We start from the raw sequence: 27,826 nt of genomic DNA on the forward strand, positions 1-27,826 counted from the left end.
AAAAACACCAAAAAACCAATACCAAGAACAAAGAAGAAAACATGCATCAGAAAGGAGCCTACTGGCAACGTGACGGATCCCCTACACTCTGGCATTTCTAGAAGCTGCTCAAAACTGTAGTTCTGGACTTTAGTCTGTCCATTCAAATGGAAAGATGGGGGAAGAGATCAGATTCACTTTTACCTCTAGCAAAAGAGCTGAGCAAACCAGGCAAGGTAAGCTGTGATGACATGACTTATGGGAAAGAAAAATAAACAATAAAAAAAAGAAGTGGATCAGTTAAGGCTCAGATGTGTCACCCAATCAGTACAATAGTACCAAACTATTGGCTCCCAGAGAAGCTGCTCGAATCACTACAGCAATTACAATGAACGCAGTAGAGGATGCAACTGAATGCACTTCCGGAGAGTTAGAGTTGTACAGGTCTGTAACTGAGAAGGGGAAGAAATAAAAGCAGCAAAGAGAAAGTATACAAAAGAATTTTCTTTTGTGAGCAGAAAGAGCATTGAAACTTCATAAATTCTGCAAGAAAAGCATGGAACCTTATTTCAGAAGTCAGCACCAAGCAGCTCTTCCTTAGGTGAAGGCTATCAGTTCATCTCATTTACAGACATGAATAAATCCATCAGTCATCTTTTATGTTTAAGTACTTAAACATTTAAAAGCTGTTCCAACTTTTAGTTTGTGAAAGGCTTATTTCGTCTGAAAGTTTATCAAGGATAGAGAACACAGAGCACTTCAGTGTTCCAGAACATGTTTCCTAAATCAAGGACTTGCGTATCTCTCTCTCTCTCTCTCTCTCTCTATATATCAAAACTGAAAGATACAAGAATTGGCAAGAAAATGCTTCTCAGTATCTGACTTCTCTCCCAAACTGAACCAAAATGGAAACAAAGTCAGGTCTGTACCAAGCACTTTTGAAATGTCATCTTAAGTTTCTAGCCCTAACAAAACAAAAAAAAAACAACCTCACTGTTACAGATAGCCTGTTCCACTTCCATCCCCCACTGACATTAACTTCATGGCAACCATACAGTTAGATTGTTTCACCAATGACACAATAGTGAAATGGGAGTAACTGGCTGTAAACAAAAAAAGCTGGAAAAAAGCACTCAAAGACGGAAAGCAGAAGGTACAGAAAAGCAAGAGAATACAAGAACGGACAGGAGAAAACATTTTGAAGTGGTATTTGTCTTTTGAAAGTAGATGCATAACAATAATATTATGAACCGATAACTAGAACATTAGTAGCTACTGAAACATTAATTATCATATTTAAAGCTATATTCCACCCAATCTTCAAGGCAAGGCTGTCACCAGAATTCTTATATGGACTTAAACATAGCATGTGACTGCCACTGTTCACAGTGGCTCCCCAACTCTGTTAAAAATGCAAGTGTCCTCTCAACAGGATTCACTTCATACACAAAGACAAAAAAACCATTGCCATACCACGTTCACCAGGCCTTCCTTTAGGTTTATCCTGTAAGTAGTAATTGCAGTGGGACTGGAAAATATTGAATCTCTTGATTTCTTTGAACTTATTCAAAAAGCTTTGCTCTTCTTTTTGTGTATGCACTGCAAGGACTTCCTTTGTAAGTCCCAGTTTTTTAAATGACTCCTTTTCCTGATTTACATGCGTAGAGCTGGATGGAGGGGCTGGAAGTTGGCTATCTAAGAGTTCTGCTCCACTTGGACCATCTTCTATCATTTCTACAAAAACAGAAGGAATAAAAATCATGATCAAGAGAAGTGCTGTATATGCAGTTTAAGCTACTACAGTAACTTCTTTTTGGAAGTTTAATATAATAAATTCTGTCTTTATTTATTCAATTTCCATGAGAACGCCTTAGCTATAAATAATGCAAATTAACAAGTAGGTACCAGGTGTTCTCATTTCTGAGGTTATACTTGCTGGAAATCAGTATTTTGGCAACCACATACTAGCAGAAATCATACCTAATTCAGGTTGTGTTTTTTTGTCTCCAACATGAACAATGGTGCTACTGTAGCTGCACTGACTTGTGAGCGATACAACACTTTCAGGTTTGCCAGGTAAGGCCAAAGAAGTTAAGTGAGCACCAACTACAGGGGGACCACTTGCTTTACCAGATGCCTTCAACACAGGAGAGTCTATTAAAAAAAAATAGAAAAATAAAGGAAATTGCATATGTAAATAAGCAATATGTTGCTAAGGCTGCAGAACAGCAAAGGCTTACTTGTGCTTAGCAAGATGAAAAGTGAATATTTCAATTGATCTCACACATTTTACGAAGAATGTTTGAGGAACAGAATAACTTCTGAGCAAATAAATCTAATGCTCTACTCTCAAACACAGTTAAGCCAAGTCTTTCCAGTGAAGGACTTCTTGATCTTTCCTAGGCATTACTCTTCTTTGATGGTTTGACTTTGGAAGCTTCTAGCCTTCGCCAGCCTAAGATGAAGTCCCTCCCAGTTCCCATCTTCCTTTGTGTTAGTCTCTCACATAGCTGGTTATTAGCTGTCTGACGTTAAGTTTTGCTCTAAGTATCTGCCTATTTAAGTTCTCTCACTTGAAAACTGTACACAATACTCCAGCAGAGGTCACATCAATGCCTCGTGAAACATTCTTTCTCCAGTAATAAACACTCAGCAAAACTCTCAGTGCAAGAACTTGAAGTTAGCCTTCACTTGACTAGCATGTGCTGTTCACCTGGTCATTCACAGTTATCTGTGCAACAAAAGCTAGCAAATCCCCATTCTTACCTATCAACTAGAACTGCAGAGACTACAGATGACAGCAGAAGCTGTGTGCCTAAGCTACACCAGTCGTTATTCTGACAATAAGAAATAGCAAATAAATAGAGAAACTAATGTAGAAATACCTCCTAAGGGTTGTATAGCATTAACAGATGCTTTTTGCTCATGAACACCAGAATTCACACTTGATGAAGGTTCACATTTTCTTTTTGCTGTACCAGGCACATTACAACTCTCCAAGTATCTAAAATAGAGCAATTTAACAACATTAGATATGCAAGTCTGAAATCTAGAGCTCAGTGGTAATTTATACTCCTGTTGCTTACCTGATGACACTATCCAAGCAGCTAATCTGTTGGTAAGAATATACAGGTTGTTCTTTCCATGCCAACTCCTCAGTAGCCACATTTTTAGGAGTAGCTGTAGCTGTGGTATCCTTTCCGATCACTTCTTTCACCTGACCACCAGGACCATTTTGTTTTTCTGTTAAGAGATTGTTATTATGCAATCGCAGCATTAAATCTTTGCATTTCCCCTAAAAGTTTCAGTAAAACAGCAGAAGTTTTCTTTTACGCATATTTCTTAACAGCGTAAGAAGTTTGTGTCCTAATATATGAACATTGTGTACATAGCCCTCTGTTCTTAGGAATTCCTGAGAAATAAAGTTCAGTTAAGCTGATGGATCCAAAGGGGCCAGACATAAAGGATACAAAAGAAGAGATATCATTAGAGCTAAAACCCACTCAAAATGAGAACAAGTTTAGTGTACAAAAGTCATAAAATAATCTGTTACTCATGTCTACGAAATTTAAATTGCACTAGGAAGATTTTCATTTATTGACTTAAAAATTCCTGAAGTTTTGTGAGAATGGGAATAACAACATCCTCCATCTAACAGGAAAAAAAGCTATTTGACTTATGAACTACAATTAAGATATTTCAAAGCAACAGCTCTAGGACATCTTCACTGCATGTTACATCATTACCAACAGCTAGGTCACATGTTTTCCTGAACATAGGGGAGAGATTAAGGACAATATAAAGAATAACAGCATTTATTCATTAAAATTGGTTAGAATGAAACTGGAAAGCTCTCTACTCATGTTACATCATGCACCACTGCAATAAACTAGCACTTAATTAACTTACTAGTAATACCTTACCTGCAGAAGGTTCTCTCTTATGTTCTAGTTTTCCTTTATTCTCAGTGAAAATATGCTGTCCTTTAGTTTTGACCTTACGGGCATTTTGACTTATCTGGAAGGAGGCCATTAAAAACACTCATTATGAAAATCTCACACAAGACATCGTGCATAGTGCTTCCTAATTTTCTACATAGCTCAAAAGTAATTTATCTGCAAAACAAAAGTTCCAGAAGCTTAATTTGCTTAAGACGCTAGTGTGTGACAACTGAAAGGCAGCAAGTGACCACGTTGGCAAGCACAGCAGCCTGCAATGCCTGATCACAAAAGCATAAATCAAGTTCAGAAGGTTTAGTGATGTAACTAAGGAAAAATGGAATTTTCAGAAATCAACTGCAATTCAGGAGAGCTTAACGGGAACGGCAAAATGACTTCAAATCTTAGAAAATGGTACTGTTCCTTTGACTGCAACCACGTTTTATTCTACTGCCCAATTCACATTGCCTTTGTGGCACAGTTCTGATAAGCAGAAGCACAAATTTAACTCTGGTTTTGTTTTTTTGGTTTGTAATGTCATTAGTTTGAACAAAATTTCTCAGTATCAATTGGATACAACAATGCCCTGTAAAGTTAAGTTTTAAGCAAAAAAACTTTCACTCCGTATTATACAGTGCATTTTCTGCAGCATAAAAAGGTCACAGGCTATCATTTTTGTATGCACTTATTACTGCATTTTATCATCGAAAATAAGAGATATAAACTTTCCCCTCAGAAGAAACTGCCTTCAAACATCCTTTTTTTATTTTTTTTTCCCCCCCAGAAGCAAGCATATAATGGGCATTACAATGTACTAACAGTGTCCACTTTCAAACTTGTAATTGTGCTTCAGTACCCTGAGACTTCATCTACAGCGCAAATACTTATTCCTCCTGACAGAAAGCTTTTTTCCATATTAAACAAATGACAACACTTTCCTTATACTTCTTCCCATCCCAAATTAGAGTTACGCTAAAAGTTAAAAACCACTTTGTTTTGTACCTCATACTTGAATTTATGACAATAGAAAACTTACTGTTTTATCCTTTTGTGTGTCATCATTATTATTTCCTGTGCTGTCACTGGAGGATGCCACACTCATTAAGTGTTCATGTGAGCCATTGCTACCTAGACTTCCATAGCCACTGGATCCACTGTTGTGCACAGGCTGTTAAAAACAACAGAATATACAGTCTCTGCACACAAGCTTTCAACAAAAATGAAATTGTTATTAATAGTTCCATGTAAGGTGAAAGGGATTTTAGGTTTTTTGTGCAGTTTTGTGTTTGTTTAGTTTTTTTTTTTTTTAATTGTTTGTATGAAGATACCATAGCTGCACTAAATCCTTAAATACCAACTGGAGCTTTAACACACTTAAGTGAGTCATGCTTGGCAGTCAAATGCAAGTAGTTTCCAGGACTGTAGCCAGAAATCCCAATGCAGTGGAACAGTGGAAGACAGTTAAACAAAACATCACATTAAGATAAACACTTATGGAAAACCGGGAATTTAAAATAGTGATACAAAAAGCACATGCTGTACCTGTAGTAATAGCCGATATATTTGCTCTGTGATCTCCTGAACGCTGGGGTGAAGAATTCTGTCCTCTGTATAGTTGGGAGCAGCAAAAACATCTTCATTTAAGGGACCCCTGCATAAACCAAACATATCCCATTCCATTACAAGTGCAAGTACTTGAATTGCAGAGAGACTACATCCGCAATTTGCCATCTATATATAGCAAACAGGATCTGATCATTATTCTATTGCACCTAAGGCCATTGAATTTAACAAAATCCGCATCCTTACTCGCTTTGAGCATAGCTTTTCTCCTAAAGCAACTCTTGACAGTACTGACAAAAGTCAAAATAGTTCAAATTTCCTTTATTTAAAGCAGCTACTACGTCATTAACCCAAATATAAGAAGGAAACAATTTATGTTGAGGAGGAATTTTTCCCCTCTCTAAAACCTTTAAGGCTTTTTTAAGAATCAGTAAATAAACTGGAGGGAAAAAAAAAAATACCATGAGTATTGACTTACGTCCTAACTTTGTGTCTTCCAATGATAAATGAAACCTTTCGACTCCAAGGATTGATGAAACTGGACCAGCTCGTGTCCATGGTTATATAATCTCCATTTCTAGTGCAAAACCTGATTGGTGAATAGTCAAAAGGCTGACCACCATATTGAAGTACTGTTAAGAATGATTCAAAAAAAGTCAGTTTAACATTTGCAGTTCTAATCAATGAATCAGAGTTTAAGATGACTGAAGAGACAGCTTTATATTTTCATAATTTAACAAATAAACATTGCAAGAATGGCTCACTTTCTTTTCATGGACTGCTTATGAAATGAGGAAGATTACACTTCAAGGTATGACAATTTCTATCATGGCACTCTCAGGACAATTTTATTTATGTATGAAATATTCACATACAAATTTGCTTACAGAAGATATGCTTCACCTCAAAAATGAAAACGAGAAAATACTCAATTTCATCAATTTGCATAAAGAATCAAGTTGTAGAGTAAAGGAATACTTCAACATCTAATTACTTGAAGGTAAAAATGCAATTTCCTTTATTGCTTAGTCCTTTTCAGATGTCACTTTTAACTTTCAGGTTAAAAAAAAAAAAAAAAAAAAAGAAAGATATTTCTTCCACAGCAAAGAGATTACATACTTTTTTTGTGAATTGCTAGCATTAAGGGTCTGTCATTTGGGTGAAGATGCACCAAAACTGGTGTTCCTATTAAATCCTGAGGTAGGTATCCCAACAGAGGTACAGCTCTGGAGAAAGAAAAACAAAGAAAAAACTTATTTAAATAAATCAAGTGAAATAAATGTTTACTTAATCTTTAAAATGTTTCCATTTAAGTTTTATTTACTCTTTTTCCTCTAATTTTAAGTTTAAATTTTGGGAAAAGCAATGCCAGCACAGTAGTAGTAACACTCTTTGAACAGGACTGTTTTGGGGGTTTTTGTTTGTTTTTGTTTCTAACATTACAAAACAGTGCTCAGACCAAAGTCAAGGAGTCTGCTACAGCAGTTCTCCTATCTTTTCTATGCTGCCTAGATCTACAGGCTGACTACTTACCCTAATTTTAAAAGAGCATTAATAAAATTTAATCTTATAAAACTCCTGTGAAAGTAAACAGTACCCCCAATCTATGGGCTGCATGCCAAGGCTAAGGATCACACAGGATTACTGTAGCTGAACCAAGCAGGGCAGTTGACTAGGGTACAAGAAAACTTCTTCACAGGCAGGTTATGAGTTTAACTCTGCTAGGAAACAAGCTTATTAATTAGAATAAATAACTAAAATTAATGTTCTTGCATTCCTGCACAGTAACTTCTTCTAATGATGCGATGAAATCACTTATTGAATTTATTGAGCTTTCAGGAATGAGGGATAAATCCCAGCATTGAGATGCTTTTATGGTAGCCAACTCAGTTTTCAGTAAGAAAAGAAAATAGAATAAAACCCTACGCTGCCACAAAGAAAGTCCCATGTAAAAGAAGGCAAAGAGAAAGCAAAAGCAAGGAAAAAGAAAGCCTGTGTTTTCAACTCAGGAACAAGCAAACTTGCTCTCATATTCCTATAAAATATTATGATATTTTAAAGCACATCCTTTTACTTAAAAGCTTTAGAATACTGACAACACCTCAGCCTCCTATGCCTTCAATTCTGTTTTTCAAAGTAGTATCTTCCATTCTTCATGGACTTCCAATTTCTGTCACCTACACCCTCCAAAAAATACTAGACAAAAGCAGTCCGGAAAACTAAAGGAAAGTTTGCTTTGCATCTTAGTTCCAGAGCCTCTGTGAATGACTTAAATTCACGTGTGTCATATCTGGCTATACTGAACTCTCATCAGTTTCCAAGACCATCAGTACAACACAAAAGTTTCAGCCAGTAGAACCTGAGTAGTTTAATCATGAACATAGAATATGATGTTTGATGATTTTCTTTGTTGTTTTTTGTTTGTTTAAAATGATGTAATGTTACATTCTATAGACTTAAAAAACAAACAAACAAAAAAAAAAAACACAGAAGGCTCATTCAGATAGTGCTTGCTGACACAGGACATTTTCCTGTCTGTGGATTCCATTCTTTGACTCTATTTTCCAGATTTGCCCAAGATGGAAAAATAAAAGAACAAGTTGTTACAGGCAAACACAGATTTCCACTTCAAGACCAAGGTGGAAGTGCTTTCATACTTCATTTATTTACTTAAGTTACTTACCTCTCATCTACATCCTGGAACAAACAGGTTGGTGTGTGCGTTGTTGTAAAAATTCTTTTGTCTGGAGGAATTCTGGGTGCTGAGAGAAAAATAAAAGCAGGTTAACAAGTTTATTGTGCATACATATACTACCCAAAACTGTATGTTTTAATTAAATACTGAGTAAAATCTAGAAGTCTGCTTAAGAGCATATAGAAAAGCACGTTGTTATCTCACAGCCTCTCAGCAAGGGCAGAGAACAGAACCAGTTATCATGTACTTTAATGAAATCACTGATGGTACTCAAATACACTCATTTTCTCAGGCTGAAATTCAGTTGTGCTAAACTGCACAGAAGTTCCTGTAGCAAAATACTGAACAGTTCTAGATTTCACAGAACAAAACAACTATTTGTCCGTTGAAATTAGTACCTTCATAACCAGAATGCACTTTTTCTGCAAGCAGCACACAGCAAAGTTGGTCCTCTGCTACTTCTGGATCTTGTACTTTGATAAGGTAAGGAGTCATCCGAAATGGGTGATAGCAAATCTCATTTTCACGCTCCTTTCCTGCACTAATAATTAAACAGAGATTATTATTTGCACAGATTCATCTCACACTGAACAAAATTTTATCTATTGTAATTTCCTTCGTGACAAAAGGACTGTATAGTAGCTCCTAAAACAGCACCCAAGAATTTTGCTTCCTGAATCTTCAGTAGAACAGAACCTAATTCAGACAGCATCCTTTGCATATTGACTGCAATAATGCATTCACTATCATCTCTACTGCTTAAAATAAGAGCCATAGGTGCTTTAAATGGAAATTGCATGGAAAAAGAAAAGTCCATCTCTTATGACAGATTATTTTATTGGTCCAATAATCTTAATCTGATATTAATCATCACTTTAAACTTCACAGAGATCAATATAGTTTAATTTTATGAAGACTGTTATAACCCTTCAGTTAATAATTAAATACCTTCCTTTACTCAGTATTTATGCTTATTTAAAAAAGAACAAAGTCTCAGAAGTTTTACCTATAATAACAGTTTCTGACCAAAGAAAAAGAACAAAAACAATACCCAGTGATTAAACATATATATATATATATATATATATGTTTATATATATAATATATACATATTAGCCATGGGTATTATTGCAGTATGGATTTATAAAGTAAAAACTTCTATTGTCAATGTTATTTAGAAGACATCTTCAAAAATACCAGCAGTACTTTTACTTGGAGTTTGTTTAAAATATACTAATATCTTAATTATCAGGTATTTATTTACTCCAAAAATAATTCAGTAATTGGTAGCATTTCTGGAAAGAGAAACTGGGACTTGAGAGGCAACAGATAGCAAAAAAAAAAAAAAACTAAACGAAAAGGACTATAGCATCTATTGGCTACAAGAAAGACAAAGTTACCCTCACCTATCTTTACTGGGCATTTGAGATAAATTTAATGTGCCATTACTCTTACAGAACGAAAGAATCTGTAGCAGGTGCTGAGCACAACAGTTCAACTAACACCAAATGAAGGCTTTCTCCACAGCTGTGAAAGATAATGTATCAGCTCTATTTAGGGTTCAAAGGTCAATGTTCAGACTGATAAACTTCTAAGGTGTAACTTCCTGCAACCACTTAGCAGTTCTCTGCGTAGCTTCTGGAACAGCGAGATGACAAGCATGTGCTTGGCCTTACGTTCATATTATGGGATAATAAGAAACTTGCACACTGTGATTCTTATAAAGGTCAAATACTTTGTAATGCATAGTTTCCTAACACCAAGTCTCTTATAACTCTGTCTTACCTGATGCGACAGAAAAAAGATTTCTCTTCCATGCAATCCTGGGTGGAAGACTCTAGAATTATTAAACATTTTATGAAAAGTTACAAATTACTATGATATTATGATGTTTAATACAGTAACTTTTCCCCCATAGCAATAAAAGAGATGTAGCTTGTATCCCCCCAAAAGTTTTAGGTTCCTGAAAGCCTTTGATTTTATGCTTTTCTAAGACTGGCATGTGAATCACAGCTGCTTGCTTAGTAAGCCTTTTGGCAAAAACATATCTATAAACAGTTCTATGGTCTGAACTGTTTACCCATCTGCTTTTTCACTAACTTACAGCATTGACCAGAAAAGTGAGTTTCCACAACTCCCCAGGCTGGACTTCTGATATATGAAGCTATACACAAACATAAAACTACAGAAAAAAAATCAGTAAGTTATGTAGGTAACTTGAACAATCAGGATCAAATGGTCAAAACTGAACCTCTTCTGAGCCAGAGGTTGGACCAGAGACTTCAAAAGGTCCTTTCTGACCTATTTAGTGTACAAATTACTTTGTTGTTAATTGTTTCCTCAAAGTTAATACGGTTCACATTCTGACTTAACTTCATAGACTTAGTCTACAGGGATTGGAATTTCAAACATTTAGAGCAGAACTTGAAATACAAGTGTTTCCTTAAAATAGTTGGCAGCTATCTTTCTGTTCCTAACAGCTGTCAGTGCACAAGTAAAATAACTCTCTCACAAACAAATACTAAGTGACTTAAGAGATATAACCCCCTTCAGCATTAACATGCCTGATATCCTTTTCCCAGGGCTAAATTATTTACATTTGATAAGTGCTCAATGATATCAGCTGTAGTACATCTTTCTATACAATAATCAAGTGTCCAGTATACAAATCATAACCATTATAGAAGTAAGAAGGCAGAATATTATCTTTCTTTTATCTAAAGAAAGATTTTTTTAAAAAATTCTGGTCATTTGATTGCAAGAAAATTGTGGAAGACAAATCCACTTTCAGCATGAATACCTACTTTAATTTCAATCATCAGTTGGATGAGAGAAGCCCGGCAACCAATGAATAATAGCAATCAGAAGACTTTCAGCCAACAGACAAGCTTTTCTGATATATAAAGGCACGTTACACATGCCATATGTTCAGAGATGTTCTAGTAATGCATGTGTGCTATACCCTCACTAAGTGATAGGGAAGGATGAAAGGATATTTTAGAAAAGTTAGCATGACTGAAAATTAGAGAAATAGCTGCTGTTGGGACCACTCACCAGCTCTGCTGCAAATATTCCAAGATGGTAATCTGTATGGGGTAGTAGAAGTATAGAAAACACTGACATCCTGAGGTGCCAATAACTCCACAAATTTGGCATTTTTAAAATAACCCCTCTTACACCGAAGAATCGAAGCAGCTTGATCAGAGATGTACACAATTTTCCCAGTAATCAAAGATACAGCTACAGCAAACATATCCTAAGAAGAAAAACCTCAAATTAGGCAGTTTAAAAAACATTCTTCAATGTATTTATTGTTTAAACAATAAGATAAAAGCAAGACACCAAGATAAAAGTATGAAGTTCAAAATAAAAAGGAAATAAAGACAGTTAAACCACATCTATTTATGGAGCAAGAATATACTTCTCTTGTGAATTACATACATACTTTGAACTACGCAGTAATAATACACTCTGATTTTCCCAGGTTGCATGCCCTAAACATCAGGTGTAAGGAGCTTCCAACTTAAACTACATGAATTGTTTTTACTTGTGTTACAGCCATAGTTGACGTTTATGAGATTCAGCTGCTTTGTGAAGAGTTGTTTATGTTAGTTTGCTCATTCACTACATAATGAAAAAAAGTGCTCTAAGCCATTTGGTAAAAATAACGATAGGTGGGAAAAAAGCCCCAAATATATACAAACTCTACTTGTTGCTTTTCTGCTCGACACAGAAGAGATCCCTGCGTCACAGGCTTTAGTGCCTATCCACTGTTACTGTATACAAGCCTAAGAACTGTCGTCAGAACACTGCATTTACAAACTTGTGCTTTGGATCAACGGATGTTTTGTTCAAATTACACTCTAGACTACTCTATTTGTTTTACCTTCTGGGCAACTTTGTTATTCATAGGTTCAACAGAAAAATGACTTCAAACTAGGAAACACCCCCCACCTACCTGTTATTTTACTAATTTTGGAATTACATAGATTCAGAAAGAGACTTCAGGAAAAAAAAATACTGGAAGGCACTCTAAGTTTAGATGTAATTATTGTTGACTTCCATAATAATCCTAAAACACTGAAAATGCGAAAATAAAATAATCATTCCGATTACTTCTAAAAACCTACATTGATCACCACAGCTGCTCTTATCTAAAAGAAGAGACAGCAACCCTGGTTCACAGAGTAAGCTTGTGCCAGTTGCAAAGACCACAGATACCACAACAGAGGACTCAGTGACACACAGATTCAAATACTTTGGTCACTTTCCAGTCACATAAGCACAAATAACAGTTAAAGCATCACACAGCTCCTACACAACTGACAGCTCAACTGATTCATTATGTCTCTATACTAAGCTTTGTAATGCGATATACGGTAAGTGCATCTCCTAAGCATCCTAAGAAGAAAACTAATTATTTACACATTTTCACAGTGCATTACATCACATGGATATTCAGATATATCACACCATTGCCCCTAAATATGAGATACAATTCATATGACCAAGTGTTTATCCTACTTATTTCCCATCCATCTAACTGACAGAAGAAAAAAAAACAAACATTAAGTGCTCAAAATTTCTCCTTCATGTTCACTGGAAGGCAACAGCCAGCTTCTTCAGATTACTGGCCTAGTCATCAACTTCTACCTTGTCAAAAGGAGGCATGCTTGAGAATTCCTATTCCAGAAAACGTTTTACACACACACTCACACACACACGGCGTAACTGTGTCAGCATACTCACTGCATTTTTCATGATGTATTCTGAGGTTATAGTCTCAACTTCTTCCACTGTATAAGATGACACATTGAGTCCAGAAGGCTGGGATTCATTAATCATCAGCAATTGGTAATATTCCTCATTGGCTAAATCAAGAACGTAAGAACATTAAACAATTTATATTCAGAAGTAAAAGTCACATTAGTATGTAGACAGCCTGAAAAAAAATTGACTTTTTCTGGCACAAGCACAGAATGGGCAATTTGAAATCTAGGGTACTATTCCAAATGAGTTCTTCCACAGTGAAATTTCCTCATCAGTAATCCATGCACTTTTATCCATCTTAACATACTCATATAAGCATTGTATTATATTTCTGTCTGTTTGACAATTTCAAAATTTGAAGATAAATAACAGCTTTGCAAACAAATTTACAACAAATACCAGGAAAATACGAAGCATCTGGCAAAACTGCTTTAACTCCCAAGTAAATATTTAATTTTACCCAGATCAGTTTTATTTAAGCAGTATCATATACTTGATTACCTTTAACTTGTTTAATGCTTTTAAGGGCATACTTCAATGTTGTTAGGACACTAGATTTGCCTTTAATTCTCTTTTCAGCAGGAAGGTGAGCTTTCAGCTCTTGTAATGTCTTCAACAATTCCTTTTGTGTTTTGGCTTTAGTAGACTGCTCGCTGCTGTAAGATTAAAAACAAATAATAAAAAGTTACTTGGATGCTTGGAGTAATACATCATCCTCATAGAAACTCAAATACACTGACAATCGTCACACACTTAAATATGTGCAGCTAGCCACATTGAACGTTTCTATTAGTTAATATCAACATTCAAAACTTGTAGTAATTCTTAAATTAGCTACAATTGCTTCAAATGGAAGATTTACCACAACCAGAAATCTTATCATAAAATATATACTGCCTGTATGTGAAACAGTATATCTATACACACATATACACCCAAGCAACAGTGAATTTTTTTTTTTTGCACCAGTCTCCCTTCCCCTTTTTTTTTTTAATTTGTGATATATCCCTTAGTTCCTTTAAAATTCAAACTCTCAGAAATGTTCATGGACTTCAAAGTAGAGAAGCAGGAGGTCCACTCAAGTCTTCACCTCCTGTTCGAGCAGGTTCTCATAGGAAAGGTCCCTGAAAAGGGAATGGCAGTGGGAGAGCATCAAGTTAACAAAACAAATGGAGAAATGCTTGGAACAATGTATTCCAGTTAAGCATGGCAATACATTAAGTAACATAAGGAAGGCTGCGTAAATATGAAGGGTGAAGAATCAGAGGAGGCAGCTGGAGACAGGTATCTTATTAACATTTCTCAGGTGCATGCTAAAAAGTGTTGTCTCAATGTAGAAGGTCAAGCTACAGCAATAATCAGTGCTATCACTAGAAAATTGCCTTCCTTTGAAATCCCTGGTATCTCTTATCATTATTTAAGAATGATGATAGAATCAAAAAGGAAAAGAAGGGAAGAGAAGGGATGGAGAGGATGACAAAGATGGGTGACAAGTGGGCAGAAAGCAGTTAAAAAAAAAATCACCACATCTTTGTCATTGAAAGAAATTTTAAAAGTTAATCAGTCACAACAATTTAGAGGATTTTAGACCTTTTCTTAACTCTCCCTAAAAATCAATTCATTCACACGGGAAGGAAGGTCTTCTATTACCACACAATTGCCATGGCTGGCACTGTCCATGGAGTTACCCTAAGGATCATTGTAGAAACAGTGTTCTTGGCAACTGTACTACCCTTTCTGAAGCATTCAGTAAGTGGCCTCAACTTCCAGGTAACTTTTAGGAAGATTTCAGATTTTTTTTTCTTTTTCCTGAGAAATCTGAGTTCTTCAGGTAGATCAATTCATCTGACAGGTATGGGGTATACTTCACACTAAATGCTTAGAAGGTGAAGAAGCTGCTTGTACTAGAAAATACAGTCATAGCTCTTGTTTGCACCATAACACTATGATAAGCATATAATTCAGTTACTAACTGGCTATTTTATACTGAGAAATAAATGCAAAGGATAAGAGAACAATGTCATACTCCCTTGGGAAACTTAGTATTCACCCATACACTAAAATCACATGCACAGTATGGCTTGATGGTATTAGATTGATGCAGTCTAACAGGGCCTTTTCAATAGAAGAACAATCTATGCTAACAGCAAAAGAGAAAGACTGTGAAATAACAGAGCATACTGCTGTTTTTGTATCCTCTGGGCTTGCTTCTTAAGTGGTCAAGAACACTTCTGCCAGGAAAGCTTTTCCAAATTAGCCTCTAGCAGTAACAAATGCAGAAAGCTGCCTCCTTGGAAAATCAGTTATGAAATTCAAAAATGTTTTTCTAAAGATCTGTAGCAGCAGGCACAGTAGCCAGCCACAGAGAAGGTTTGACTTGCAGAATACAGAATCAGCAAATTCTACAAAAATAAGAGCTTTCCATTTTGCTTTATGTGCACAGTCCAAAAGGTAGTTACGTGGTACAAACATTGAATCCAAAGCACATAAGTCTTTGAATCAAAAGCTAAATCTACAGTTTATTAACCTATTGTAGACATCTCTTTCAAGACCATCTATAGGTATGCTCAGTCAACAGAGGTCATCTGTCTTCCATTCCAAAAAGACTGAAGATGATCAGATTGTGCTCTGAATTAACTGTGACTGGCAGTGGGGGAAATATTGTACCATCTGGATTTCTGAGCAAAGAGTCATTAATGAAGATTGCTGGTTTTGTTTAAAGAACAAGAAAATTGAGTCAACAGGAAACAAAGATTAAGAAATGTTCTTTGTTCACTCTGTTCTTGATAATGAGCAAAAAGTGAACTCCGGAACACCATTTCCACATGAAGATAAGACATGGAAGATTTCCTTGTGTCTACAAGACAGGCATTATGTTCAGCTCACACCAAATGGTGCAAAGGAGTATTTTTCATTATCACATCTTCAGGATCTGTGTCAGGTAGAAAACTTTCAGGTAGGTATATACAGATGGGGATCTTAACATCAGTATGCTAAAGCTGCCCAGCTTCATCTGTCAAGGATCAGGTTTTGGTCTCCTGATCAGAGGCTGACTTAAAAAAACAAACAAACAAAATAAACCTCAAGAAGAGCAGGGCACTCTGAAGTGTTCAAATTAGAGCCTTCAATGACACCAGGTTTCTCAAGTCTATCAAGATCAGAAGCAAAGTTCATACTGCATTCCTGCAGCAGGTCCGCTCTTACAGACTAAAGGCTTGAATTCTGGTGAATGGAACATAGGAGAGGCAGACAATACGGCTGCTGGACACCAAAACATATCCGACTCATTGAGTGAATTCCAATTTTAAAATGCAACTAGGTTGTTTCCAGGCAAGGGCTTCAGACTAAAATCTGAAGAGCAGAAAAATCCCAGAAAAGTCTCAAAGAAAAAAAAAGAAAAATCCACGCTTGAAGTGAACCACAAAAAATAAAACTGAGGCTAAGCTACCAAGTCAAAAAAGGCTAAGAAACCTTACAAGTCATCACACAACTTGTGTGGAACAGTTACAAAAAGCTCTGATTTGATCAAGTGGTTAGGAAGACATGCTGCTGATTGTGAAAAGGAAGAGAATCAAAGACAGGACATCATCTCCTATGTGTACTCCCATTTTAGCCAAAGCAACGTCAACTCACAAAACATCAACCACCACCCAACCTATTTAGTTTTTAGCATCTGTTATTACATACAGCAAGTTACTGAAAATATATGTACATTTACCTGCATCCACTGCTAGACTGATTGTGTTCAGAGTTTGCAATCATCAGACTAAATGCATTTGAGCTTGAACTAAAACAAGGAAAGGCAAAGAGATTAAGATTAGTAAACTTAACATAAAAGTTACTTCATTTTAGTTCTACAGTTGCTTCGTTATGACTGTCTAGAACAGAAGTCAAACTTTAAGAGTCTACTAAGCATGGAAACTATACTTGCTACACATTTAAGAAGGTACCTCTTGCTCTGTATTTCCTCTATGCACTATGCTATTACTTCAAAGATGAAAATAGCACAGATCCATCCTGACTCTTAAGAACAGACTGACACTTTTTGCTATGTAATTACAGGAGTTGGTTTACCAAAAGAATGCATAAATAAAGCCAAAGCAATGATGAGGAAAAAAAAGTGTACAGATTAAGTTGGCTCTGTGAAACACTGCACTCTATAAAGTATAACACATTACATAATCTGAATCTGCATTATGAAAGATGACTGGTTAACTAGTGGAAATCGACACTAAGCTTTAATCTGGAGATACAATTTATACCACAGTTGTAACTCAAATTAGATTCAGATGGTAAAAGCCTTCGTGATAAAAACAAAAGTGAACTTTATTCAATACTAACTACTACCTTTTATGACAGTCTGAAGATTCCATGAGCATTGCTGAATCTTTCCCATTTTCATCAGACTCATGGCCATGAGAATCATGTCCACTGGAGTAGTTTTCATTCGTCTCATTTCCACTGAAGTCATTTCCACTGGATCCACTGCTCATCTCAATATCTTCCTGAAGAACTTCAGGAGAGTGTTCTGGTTTTGGCTGAATTTCAGAATCTTCAGCAATCATCTGGCTATGGTTACTTGCAAGTCCAGAATACTCACTCATTTTCTGTTGCTCTTTTAAAGAGAACAATGAAGAAATGTTTTCACTGATATCAGCTTGCTGCTCAGGCTTCTGCTCTTCAGTGCTAGAGTAGAACCCCCTGACCTCGATACAGTCCATGGGACACTCATTAGAAACACTGCCAAGATCAAGTCAAGCCATATTCAGAATTTTCTGTCTGTAAAGATTCTGTCTGGAAGTATAGACCCACAAATCTGAGGAAGAAGGGAAGGAAGAACAAAAGCAAAACTATTTTCTTGTCTACCTTTGCTGACAAACTGCAATTAAGTTATATTTATGATTAATGTACTCAGCATTTCAATAGTGAAAGTTTAAGTTAAATATAATTGCAATCCTAATGACATTTTTAATCAAAGAAGTATTTATCTTTTAGTGAAAATTCACAGAAAAAGAGGAAGTGGGATAAACATCAACTCCTCAGAAGTTTAAATATTCAGCTGTTTGTAGTTGTCACTTAATTTTTGATAGGTTTACTGCCTGGATTTGGACAATAGCTAGTAAAGAATATTTTATGTTCAGTGAAACTGTTTTGCTGGCTTTCAGTTCACCTTGGAAAACAAAAAGATCCCTTGATGCATCAGGTGATACCTAACTATGTATGAACTTTATTTATTTAATTAGTTTTAACTATGCAGTCTTGCTTTTAAGATCAGTTCTCTAACAACAGAACTCTCTCTCTACTTGCTCTATACAGAAGTCACATAGGTAAGCAGAATGAACATATAGCAGGAAGAGGGAAACAAAGTATAAAACAATTCACTTCTCAACAAAAAAAAAATTACTATAGTACAAATATACCTGAAGATAACTTTAGCCATAGGCTACTACTAATTCAGTGGAAAAAAAAGGCCCAGCACTGTTTAGAAAGGTAAACTTAAAGCAAAACAAAAATCCTTTATTTTAAAGCAAATTATAATACAGAGCATATAAGGAATTTAGTGAATAACAGACTAACACTGAAGAGGCGAAGGAGAAGAGCTATGTAGCAGTTCAACCTTTCATACAAGATAAAGATGCTTCATCTGAACCATCTGCCCATCTAGTTTAACAACCTACAGATAACAATTCTGCAGACTAGAAGCTAAGATTCCCTGACCATGCAATGCAACATCAAGAAAACAAGTTGTTTTAAGAATCCTGTTTGTTCCCTCCTCTTCTTCCTTTAGAATATTCAAAATAACAATCCTTGACTAATAAACCCCTCTGGAATAACAAAGGCAATACAAGAAGTCTGCAGGTAAGTTTTGCTAGTGCTTTCTGCTAGTATTAACTGCAACAATTGGCTTTTAAACTTTTTTTTTTTTTTTAATATTTGTGTAGTCTTTAACAGAAAGCTTTAACTTAATAAACATTTAAAACACACCATGATTCCACTCCCCTCCCACGCAAAAAGCATTGAAACTATTTTCTTACCCTTTTAATTGCTGTTTTTCCAGACATTCTACATTTATTTCAAATTTTTCAGAAGAAAAAACTGCACTTCTCCTCCTTTGGCCAAAGAAATATGCAAGATATCTGTTTTCATTTGAAAGATGAAGTACAATTTAGGGACACATATTTAAGCTTTCAGCAATGGTGATATATTCTATCTTTCTATATGTTTCTATAGAAAGTGTGTAAAAAACATTTTTTCCTCAACAAGATTACTTAGCAGCTTTTTCACATCTAATTTTAGGTCTGCTAACTCAGACTGTGTAGACATCCTGTTATACTGCTGCACTGAATAGAAGTATATAGGCAAGAAGTTACACTTTAGTAGCTCTAACAGTTATTTTCTGGACTAAGAGAACAACTTTTGCCTTATAAATTACAGAACTGAAACATGCAAAAAGAGAGCATTGACTGTTAGATGAATTATTTCAGTGGCCCATGCACTGGTGACCAATGATAAGCTAGAGCAGACACTTCATCTCTCATCTACTCCCTCCTGTAGGTAAGGCTCACACTGTCCCTTGCCTTAACTAGCTTCACATTTTAGAGATGCTCTAACCCTGTATATAGTTCACTCTTAACCACACCTACTCCTAATGAGCCTGAGTGGAGATGATGCTGAACACACTACCTACACTACCCATGCCCCTAACTGCAGTATCAGGAAGAACACCATGTTTTCACTGTTAGTGAGTGAAAACATCAAGGGGCTGAGACAAGCAAATATAGAATGTGACATTGGGGAACACCTATATGGATGGTATGTGAAGAAAAACCAAATAAAAGTCATGTTATTGTATAGGAAAGAGAACACATGTAAAAGTGTTCATGCTTTTGCTACTACTACATGTATTGCATAATTAAGAGCATCTACTGAGTGAAGAAAACTGAACTCACATTCAAGAAGCCAATTCTCACGCATCATTTATACTATTATTTCTCAAACAGCACTTATGTTGTCAAGCCCTATGGAGAATTCAGTGAGTCAAGGTACTCCAGCAAACTATCCAGCTGGCAATGGGATGCCATTCAACTTTCCCCGCAAGAATAAAGGTAGGCCAGGTGATCCAGTTGAGCCTATTTCAAGTAAATACCTTATGCACAAAATTCTATGGATTAACTCCATCGTGATTATAACAAAAGTTTTGAAAAAAGACAGCCAAAACATCACCTGAAGAGATCTGACAATTACACAAGTATTTTGTGTTTAATGCAGGATTTTGATCATATTTTTTCTAACTGAGTACTATTAGGAAAAGAACTTAAAAGAAGAGGAAAAGGATATTGTTGTTTCACAGTTACAGCTGTATCTGCTAGTAACCTGTCATTTCTTTAGAGGTAGAAGAAAGGCTCTCAAAACACAGTGGCTTCTACACTAAAATCCCTTAAAGAAAGCTATTCACAGGCTCATATTCATGAGCTGTCTAAAGACAGACTATGAGTGCAGCCCTCAATTTTCCATTGGTAAATAGTCCAATATTACTGTAATGCATCTATCTGAAAAACCGTGTTACTTATGAGAAGGGCACTGATCATACCACAGACTTTCTACTTCAAATGCAAATATTTTGTGTACGAGTTTAAGTGTGAGAAACCTCTCTGAAATTCTAATGGCACAGTGTATTATAAATGATGCAGTACTCTCAGTCCCCATGGTTGCCTGTAAATTTTTATTTATTTTTTAAAGCTTGCTCTGGAAAATTATTTTCCTAAAGTCTTTTCTATCATCTTTAGAAGCTTAAGGATCAATGAAATTGTGCCATAGTAGCATGAAGAGTTTAGTGGTTTGAAATTTTGAGTTGTTAAATTACTGATGAGCAATTTCTCCCACCTCTGAATATCCTCTATTGTCTCTTCCTTCCCTGACATCTAGGTCAGCTTCGCCAGATATTTGTAGCAAATTTCAATAGTTTCTTTAGGTGCATGAGAACTGCTCTCAAAAACAAACTGTGCAGTAACTTTCAAGGAACTTTCCATACCTCCTTAAATTAGCTCTGATTTAGCCATTTATTTATGTGGAGCAATGTGTTTAGATTAAGGAAGTCATTAACAGAAAATAAATAGGCATTGGCCTACAAGAGATACCATACAAATTTTCTTCCTGTTGACACCTGGCAGAAGTTTTGTTAGAAGTACTTCTGGTGTGCTATACCCATCTCTAGTTAGCTACCTGACAGGGCTTTTGCACGGTTTGCCCACAGCAAGCATCTGTGCAGTGCCTTCCTAACTGCAATATACTGACTATAATTTGGAGCCTAAGGACAATGGGAACAGATAAAAATAAAGGTATCCTTTCTTGACAAAAAAAAAAAGAAAGGCTTGAGCTTATTTTTATTGGCATATTTGAAGAAGACCTGGTGTTTTTATCCAGGACCGGAACACAACGTCACCTTGCACAAAACCTGTTTCAAAAAAAATCTCAGAAGTCTTCATGCTAGATACACGTAAGAGAATAAAGGATATAGAAAAATTAAATAGGGAAGAACAATAAAAACATGACAGGCTTCCAAGAACTGAGGGGAAAAACTCTGATGCTTTCACCAGCAATGCCGAAGAGATTGAAACAGCCATTACTTATGTCTACAGATCGGAACAGAACTGTGCAAGAGAAGCACTATTTAAATCTTGCTGGTTTTGCCTGCAGCATCATGAAGGATCCCTTAAGAAAATTCCCAATGAAGCAAATTCATAATGGCATAGGGAAAGGTGTGGAAGCTGGGAAAGAAGAGAAACATTTCTAATAGAAGAGTTTGTATAACAAGTAATGAAAAAACCAAGATCCCAAGAAGCAATAACAATAACATATACAACGAGTTTGGTGGGATTCTCTAGGAGATTGGAATTACTGAAAAAAGGACAGACAAAGTGACCTAGAATGCCAGGCACAGAGCATGGAGTGCAATATGAACAGGCTGCTGCATCTAGCTAGACCTCACTCTCAGACAGTGGAAAATCCTAAGAGGAACATCTGCATGCACACACAAGCAGCAAGCAAACACTTCAGGAATACAGAGGGTCACCCAGCCCAGAGAGATTAATTAATATTGAAACTAATCTCATATATACATTTCACTTAAAGGCTTGTATAAATATCCAGTAAATAACCAAACAAGAATGTAAAGGTAAGAGCAAGCATGTTTTCCTAATCTGAGAACCTCTCCAGATAGGCCAGCTTGAGGGAGTTAACTGCATATCACATCCAGAACAGTAACCTTGTACCGAACGTCACTGGGAAAAAGAAAGAGCCCTCCCAGGTTTGATCTTGAGATAAATTACCATTGTTCATTTTCTTAACTTTCTGCTACATCTCTCTAAGTTTCTAAAGTGAAGTTACTTTTGGATTCTGAGAATAAAAACTCAGTCTTAAATTGGGACCTACGGTCAATCTGTCAAAGAATAGAAGTCTGAAAGAAAAAGGCAACATATTTCCATTGAGCAGTAAGGTTAAACACAGCTCATGGTGGATGTGCAGAAAATGTCTTCTGGCTACTCATTAGCCAGAGAAGCTCTTATCACACAGTCATATAATGGAAAGAGCCTGAATTTCAGTGGTCCCAGAAGAACATGCAAAATACGTAGGGTAAAAGCTTGAAGAAGCAACAATTCATGCTTTTGAACTAAGAACAAGGATCAGGACCATAGAACAGAAAGAAAGTAAGCTTCTTTTGAAACCATGACACAAACTAAACAAATCTTATTTCAGCAAAGACCCGCTTACATTCAAAGAACATTTTTTTCCAGATTGCTTTCCCAAAAAAAGCTAAGGCTAGTACAAACACTGAAAGATTGAAAGTGTAAAAATCCAAGGATAAGATGGACTAATTCAAGAACTGAGTAAGAGGAGAGCATCCAAGGACTGACAGTTTGCTCGAGTCTAAATTTGCAATTAATATGAACTTATCAATATTAAAAAATGAAGCAAGAGGTACACCACAGTTTATGAATATATTTAGACATGTTATGCTCAGGGACTGTAACTGTATTAGCATCAATAAGCAGCATTCCTCATGGTGTGGATTTTAGCTTTCTGGAGGCATAATCAATGTTTTCTGCATATCTTCTGTAGGATTACCTTACAAAATGATAATCTTTTCTCATCTGTATGATAAATAACTATCAGAGTTTTAATCCTATCACGCAATTTAAGGAAAAAAAAAGAAAATTAATGCCTACACTGGATGCATGGTCCCAGTGCTATTAGACCATAATTGAGTGCTTAGTAGTAGCAAAGAGTCAGGGGAAAAAAAGCTTGTATCTCAGTTTAATAATGTTTGTTTACATCTTGTCTAGCTGTAGAACTTCAGCAGCAATAAAACCATAAACCTCTCATTTTGCAGCAAAAGAACAATTGGGCACATTCTAGGAATGGGGAAAAAATTTCAGTATTTAGCTTTACTATGAGGAAAATAACAGAATAACCATTCCCTGCTTGAAAATACAAATACTTGCTTTTTGAAGATTCCTCATTTCAATGAAAACCAGCATTTAAAAAAATTGCTTTTTTCATAAAAAGAAATGAGGTGTAAGCCAGAATTTTCTATTTAAATCAGTTACCATTAACATCTAAAACATCACAAGTAATTCACAGAACTGGATTTCATAGCATTCAGAGCATTCGGTTTATAATTTGTTGATAAAGATTCATCTTCAAGCTCAAGAATACCCTAAATACAGAACTGTTAGTTAAATAACAATAATAAATAAATGCAATTATATGATCACCCTAATCAACTACTGCTTACAGCTGGCACTCACTGTACAACAGAGGAATCTGCCAATACATTCTAGCCTTTATCAGATCCACCCAAGTGCCAGACCTTGAAGTTACTGCAGTATCTATGCAGGAAGAAATCAACCTAAGTATCAGGCCAGCCCATTGCATCTAAAGCAAATATACTTGCATTCGCATTGTTTCCTCAGTGAAAAAAAATTCAAGCCTCAATTTAAGTATACTTCTAGGCTAAAAATCTCTTGCTTTCAAATAATGCAATTCCCAGTTCATATCAAAAACATAGTTATGAGTGAGCATGCATACAGCTGAAACCAGTTTTAAGATAAAAAGGCTGCACTGAAAGTAATGCCTCCTATTTTATTACGTTGGTCCATGGCATCAGAGGCAGATGGTGGTATGACAGTAGAGGCTGAGCCTTCCCACCATTACATTTGGTTGCCATGTGACAGATGGCAGCAGAGGGGCAGTTTGGCATGGAAGTATGTATGAAGCAAAGGGATGTCACTGAATTCTTTGATTCACAAAAGATAACACCCACCGACATTCATCAACGTTTGCTGAACATTTCTAGAGACCAAACAGTGGATGTGAGCACAGTGAGGTATTGGGTGGTGATAGCAGTGGTGATAGCAACAGTGGCTCACCTCCACTGGGACTAGTTGTTACAAGCATAGCATTCAGGCTTTTGTTCACTGCTGGCAGAAATGCATAGCTAATGGTAATGACTCTGTTGAAAAATAGTGTTTTGTAGCTGAGAATTTGCTCTATCAAACAGCGTTATTGTGTTCTTCATATCTGTTGTAGACTCCATAAAAATAAATAGGAGGCATTACTTTCGGAGCAGCGAATGTAAAACAAACAGAACATGTTTTTTGCATAAGCCCTACACGAAAAAAAAAAAATCTATTAACAATAGCCATAACAGTTATGTATGTTCCTTACCTGTTTTTTCCTATGAAAAGTTTGTGAAAATGTTTATCAAGTTCCCTCCCAGCTAGCATCAAAAGCATGAAGCACCTAGGTCCAGAGTCTCCCACATGCATTCAGTTCTTGTCTCATCCTCTTCTACTGGAAATCTTTGACCATTACAGAGTCCGGACACCTCTACAACTATAAAATATAAAAGAAATACCTGGGCCCCCCAACAGTGTCCTCTTCAAACAGATAGCAGAGAGATGCTCACAGTTATGCCATTCCTACGCAGATAAATATTGGTTAAACATGAAACTGTCATCCAGCAGAGGAATTAAGATATAAATTTGCATTCATAACACTTTTATCCTGATGTAAGGCCTCATAAAGCTAGAAAATAACAGAACCTTCCACACTAAATAACTTCTCATCTCTGCATTGACTTCTGATTCACTACCAGTATGGTGTCATACTATGTATGTTAAGGCCTACACAGGCTGGTGCAACCACAAAGGACTAAATTCTCCTGTAGAAGACAGAGGAAAATGCCCAATGTTTCCAACAGAGCCTCCATGTGCTAAGAAGTTTATTTGGAATACCCAAATTTTAAGATCTGAACTAATAAATCTAATTTCATCTCAACCTCTATAGGCTTTCTATGAGCATTTGTTTTAGGCAGCATGCAAACTGCAAGTTACGGAATGGTTGGAGTTGGAATGGGTCCCTAATGGTAATCTGGTCCAATCCTCTGCTCAAGCAGGGTCACCTAAAGCCAGTTACACAGGACCAGATCGAGATGGCTTTAGAGCATTTGCCCGGATGGACTTCACAACCACCCTGGGCAATATGTTCCAGGGTTCAATGGCCCCCGTAACAGAGAACTGTATCCTTACGTTCATAAAGAAGTCTGTACTAGCAAAGTTCATCAATGCTATTATTCTTCCTAAGAAAACTACTTTCCTCTGAAAGATCCTAGGAATTTTGTCAGGAAAAAAAAAAAATCTGAAGGCTGTACTGTTAGATGTAGTTAACGAAGTACACTGATACAGGCCACCACCACATAACACAAAGTAGAATAAAAATTTAAAATTCCAAAAAGCAACACTTGTGCTTTAAACAATGACATCACCGAGAATTTCAATTGAATATGCAGAAGGAATGTTTGGAATGGTGTTCAAATACCGAACTAACTGTTTTGGCATGCAGCCACATTAATAATGCCTTAATTTAAAACATTACCCATCTACCAACTGCTAGAAGTGCATTTGTGTTGGCCAGATTTAAGGAAGAATTTATTCACAATATTCCATTCTGCATAATGCCACAAAGCTGATAAGTGTTCTGCAAGTCTCAGATTACAGTACAAATCTGTGTATGTTAGTTCTTTAAAGGCTGTGCCTCTACAGTTATTATATATTGATAAAACAGGATTTAAACAATGAGCTTAGTATCTCTGGTCAAGTGTGTGAAACAGCTTTAACTAGAGCTACTTTCAGATTTTGTCTTTTTTAGCATCCATACTGAAAACGTGGAATGTCTTTCAACACTGGCTAAATCCTGGTTTAAAAGACAGCTCTTCCTGTTTCCTCACAACTAACTTGCCTCCCTGAAATGCATATTTCCTTGAATTTTCTACCTTCACTAATCAAGACCTACAAGAAATTCACAAGAATTTGCCTACTTACGAAAGGACATTGCTATTATTTGGCAAGCTTCATGATATTTTCAGAGGGGGAAAAAGGGGTTTAAAGTATAGGTTTGAAGGGGATATTCACAATAGGAGCACAAACCATTTTGATTGCTTCTGTCAGTTAAACCTACCTATGCACTTCAGAAGATACTAAGAAAAAAAAAAAAAACAGAAAAGTCTCGTAACTACTTAAAATTCTCATCATGAACCTTTCTACTGAGAGCTAACACAGACCTCTATCAGTTCACGTGAAACTAAATAAAACTCATTCAAAATAAGATTTTCAGAAACAGTTAGATCTAACCTACAGTGTTCTATTATTAATCAGAGGAAATATGCAATTGACTGAGTAAGCCCAAATCCCAAAGAACTAAAATAGTTTATCTACCTAATGTCTTTTCCACAGAAAGTCTGAACTGACAGTATACAAAAAATATAGAGCTTATGGCAACATTTCCTTCGATGCTGAGACATGACTATTGCGAGCACAGACAACTTCAGAATTAGAAAAAAAAAAAACAACAAACCACCTGTTTTAGGGAACACACCTGTATTACACGATCCCAAGCAAGCACAATTTCTGAAGAGAAATGAAGTCACACCTGCAGCATGGAAAAGAGAACAAACATTATCAGCTTTAAAAACTTATTTCAATGTCAAGTTTTGCAAATGTTGTGGGGGTTTTGTTTTTAATTATTAGAAAAATCAAGCAGTGTAGTATTAACAGCAAAATATATGGCTTTATTTTCATCTCTCTCTTGAAATATTACAGTATTATTCAGAACTGCTGTGCCTCCTTCTCTTTCCTTGGGCCAATACTATTCCATTGTCAGACCACATACAAAAGAATCACTGTTACATTTTCTTTGCAACGTAGACAACCTGCTTCCCTCATTTTCCTTTGTACTCTCAGGTTTTTTCCCCTCTTGTTCACTTGCTCAATTACTTGAATAGGAATTAGAATAGTATTAGTTTGTTACAAACTACAGCACAACTCATCAAAACTATTGCTGGAAGCTATAACTTTCTAAATCGAATCTTAAAAGAATAATATTTTCCTTTTCTTTTCCTAAATTATCATCCCAACTACCTGAGCAACACGAACAACTTTGTTTCATGGGTCCCAAAACTTTCGTTATCATTTTATTTTCTTACAACATCTGCAAGAGAGTTACTGACTGTTGCACAGCAAGCAATGCAGAAATAGCACTTGATACTGGATACTAGACTAAATTTAACTTTCCTAACAATTCAGAGAAGACACACATTTCTGTGCTCTCAGTGATACTTTACAATCTTTGAAATTTAACGCCCTGAATAACTATAATTTTCAGCATTCTGACAGACTACAGTTCAAGGGAAGCATGCAAAACAGCAATAAAAAAAAAATCAATTTCTGAAGGAGAGCATAAGGTACCTTAATGAACACGCTTAGTCTTTCCCCATATGAAAGGGTCATCAATATATTCCTAGAAAACAAACAAAACAACAAGC

General features: G+C 36.1%; 1 protein-coding gene across 8 annotated transcripts; it reads right to left on the minus strand.

The window, feature by feature from the left end:
* Window positions 1-945: 945 nt before the first annotated feature.
* On the minus strand, window positions 946-27,826 carry PER2 (period circadian regulator 2). Of its 8 annotated transcripts, none has more exons than XM_010716463.3 (20): window positions 27,750-27,826; window positions 26,881-26,934; window positions 24,673-24,840; window positions 17,293-17,761; window positions 16,664-16,732; window positions 13,447-13,601; window positions 12,925-13,046; window positions 11,230-11,431; window positions 9,961-10,012; window positions 8,574-8,716; window positions 8,164-8,242; window positions 6,600-6,706; window positions 5,959-6,112; window positions 5,460-5,568; window positions 4,954-5,085; window positions 3,903-3,996; window positions 3,066-3,222; window positions 2,865-2,983; window positions 1,960-2,133; window positions 946-1,713 (listed from the first exon to the last, which is right to left on the minus strand). In XM_010716463.3, the coding sequence occupies exons 4-20, from the start codon at window positions 17,664-17,666 to the stop codon at window positions 1,415-1,417; spliced, it is 2,541 nt and encodes an 846-aa protein (XP_010714765.1). In that variant the 5' UTR covers window positions 17,667-17,761; window positions 24,673-24,840; window positions 26,881-26,934; window positions 27,750-27,826; the 3' UTR covers window positions 946-1,414. The 8 variants fall into 8 exon arrangements, with proteins under 8 accessions (XP_010714765.1, XP_010714763.1, XP_010714764.1 ...); XM_010716461.3 differs by having other exon boundaries at window positions 24,673-24,926; XM_010716462.3 differs by having other exon boundaries at window positions 24,673-24,834; window positions 27,750-27,821.

This window comes from Meleagris gallopavo, chromosome 11, assembly GCF_000146605.3.
Source record: "Meleagris gallopavo isolate NT-WF06-2002-E0010 breed Aviagen turkey brand Nicholas breeding stock chromosome 11, Turkey_5.1, whole genome shotgun sequence".
Classification (NCBI taxonomy): Eukaryota; Metazoa; Chordata; class Aves; order Galliformes; family Phasianidae; genus Meleagris; species Meleagris gallopavo.

What these genes read in the sequence shown, in the direction of transcription:
- PER2 (XM_010716463.3), bottom strand. Translation starts at nt 17,666, where the DNA reads ATGGACTGTATCGAGGTCAGGGGGTTCTACTCTAGCACTGAAGAGCAG. An exon ending in CAGTCTAGCAGTGGATGCAG is followed by an intron (nt 13,602 to 16,663) that starts GTAAATGTACAT and finishes TTAATCTTACAG; the next exon opens with CAGCGAGCAGTCTACTAAAG. An exon ending in TAAGAGAGAACCTTCTGCAG is followed by an intron (nt 3,223 to 3,902) that starts GTAAGGTATTAC and finishes ATCTCTTAACAG; the next exon opens with AAAAACAAAATGGTCCTGGT.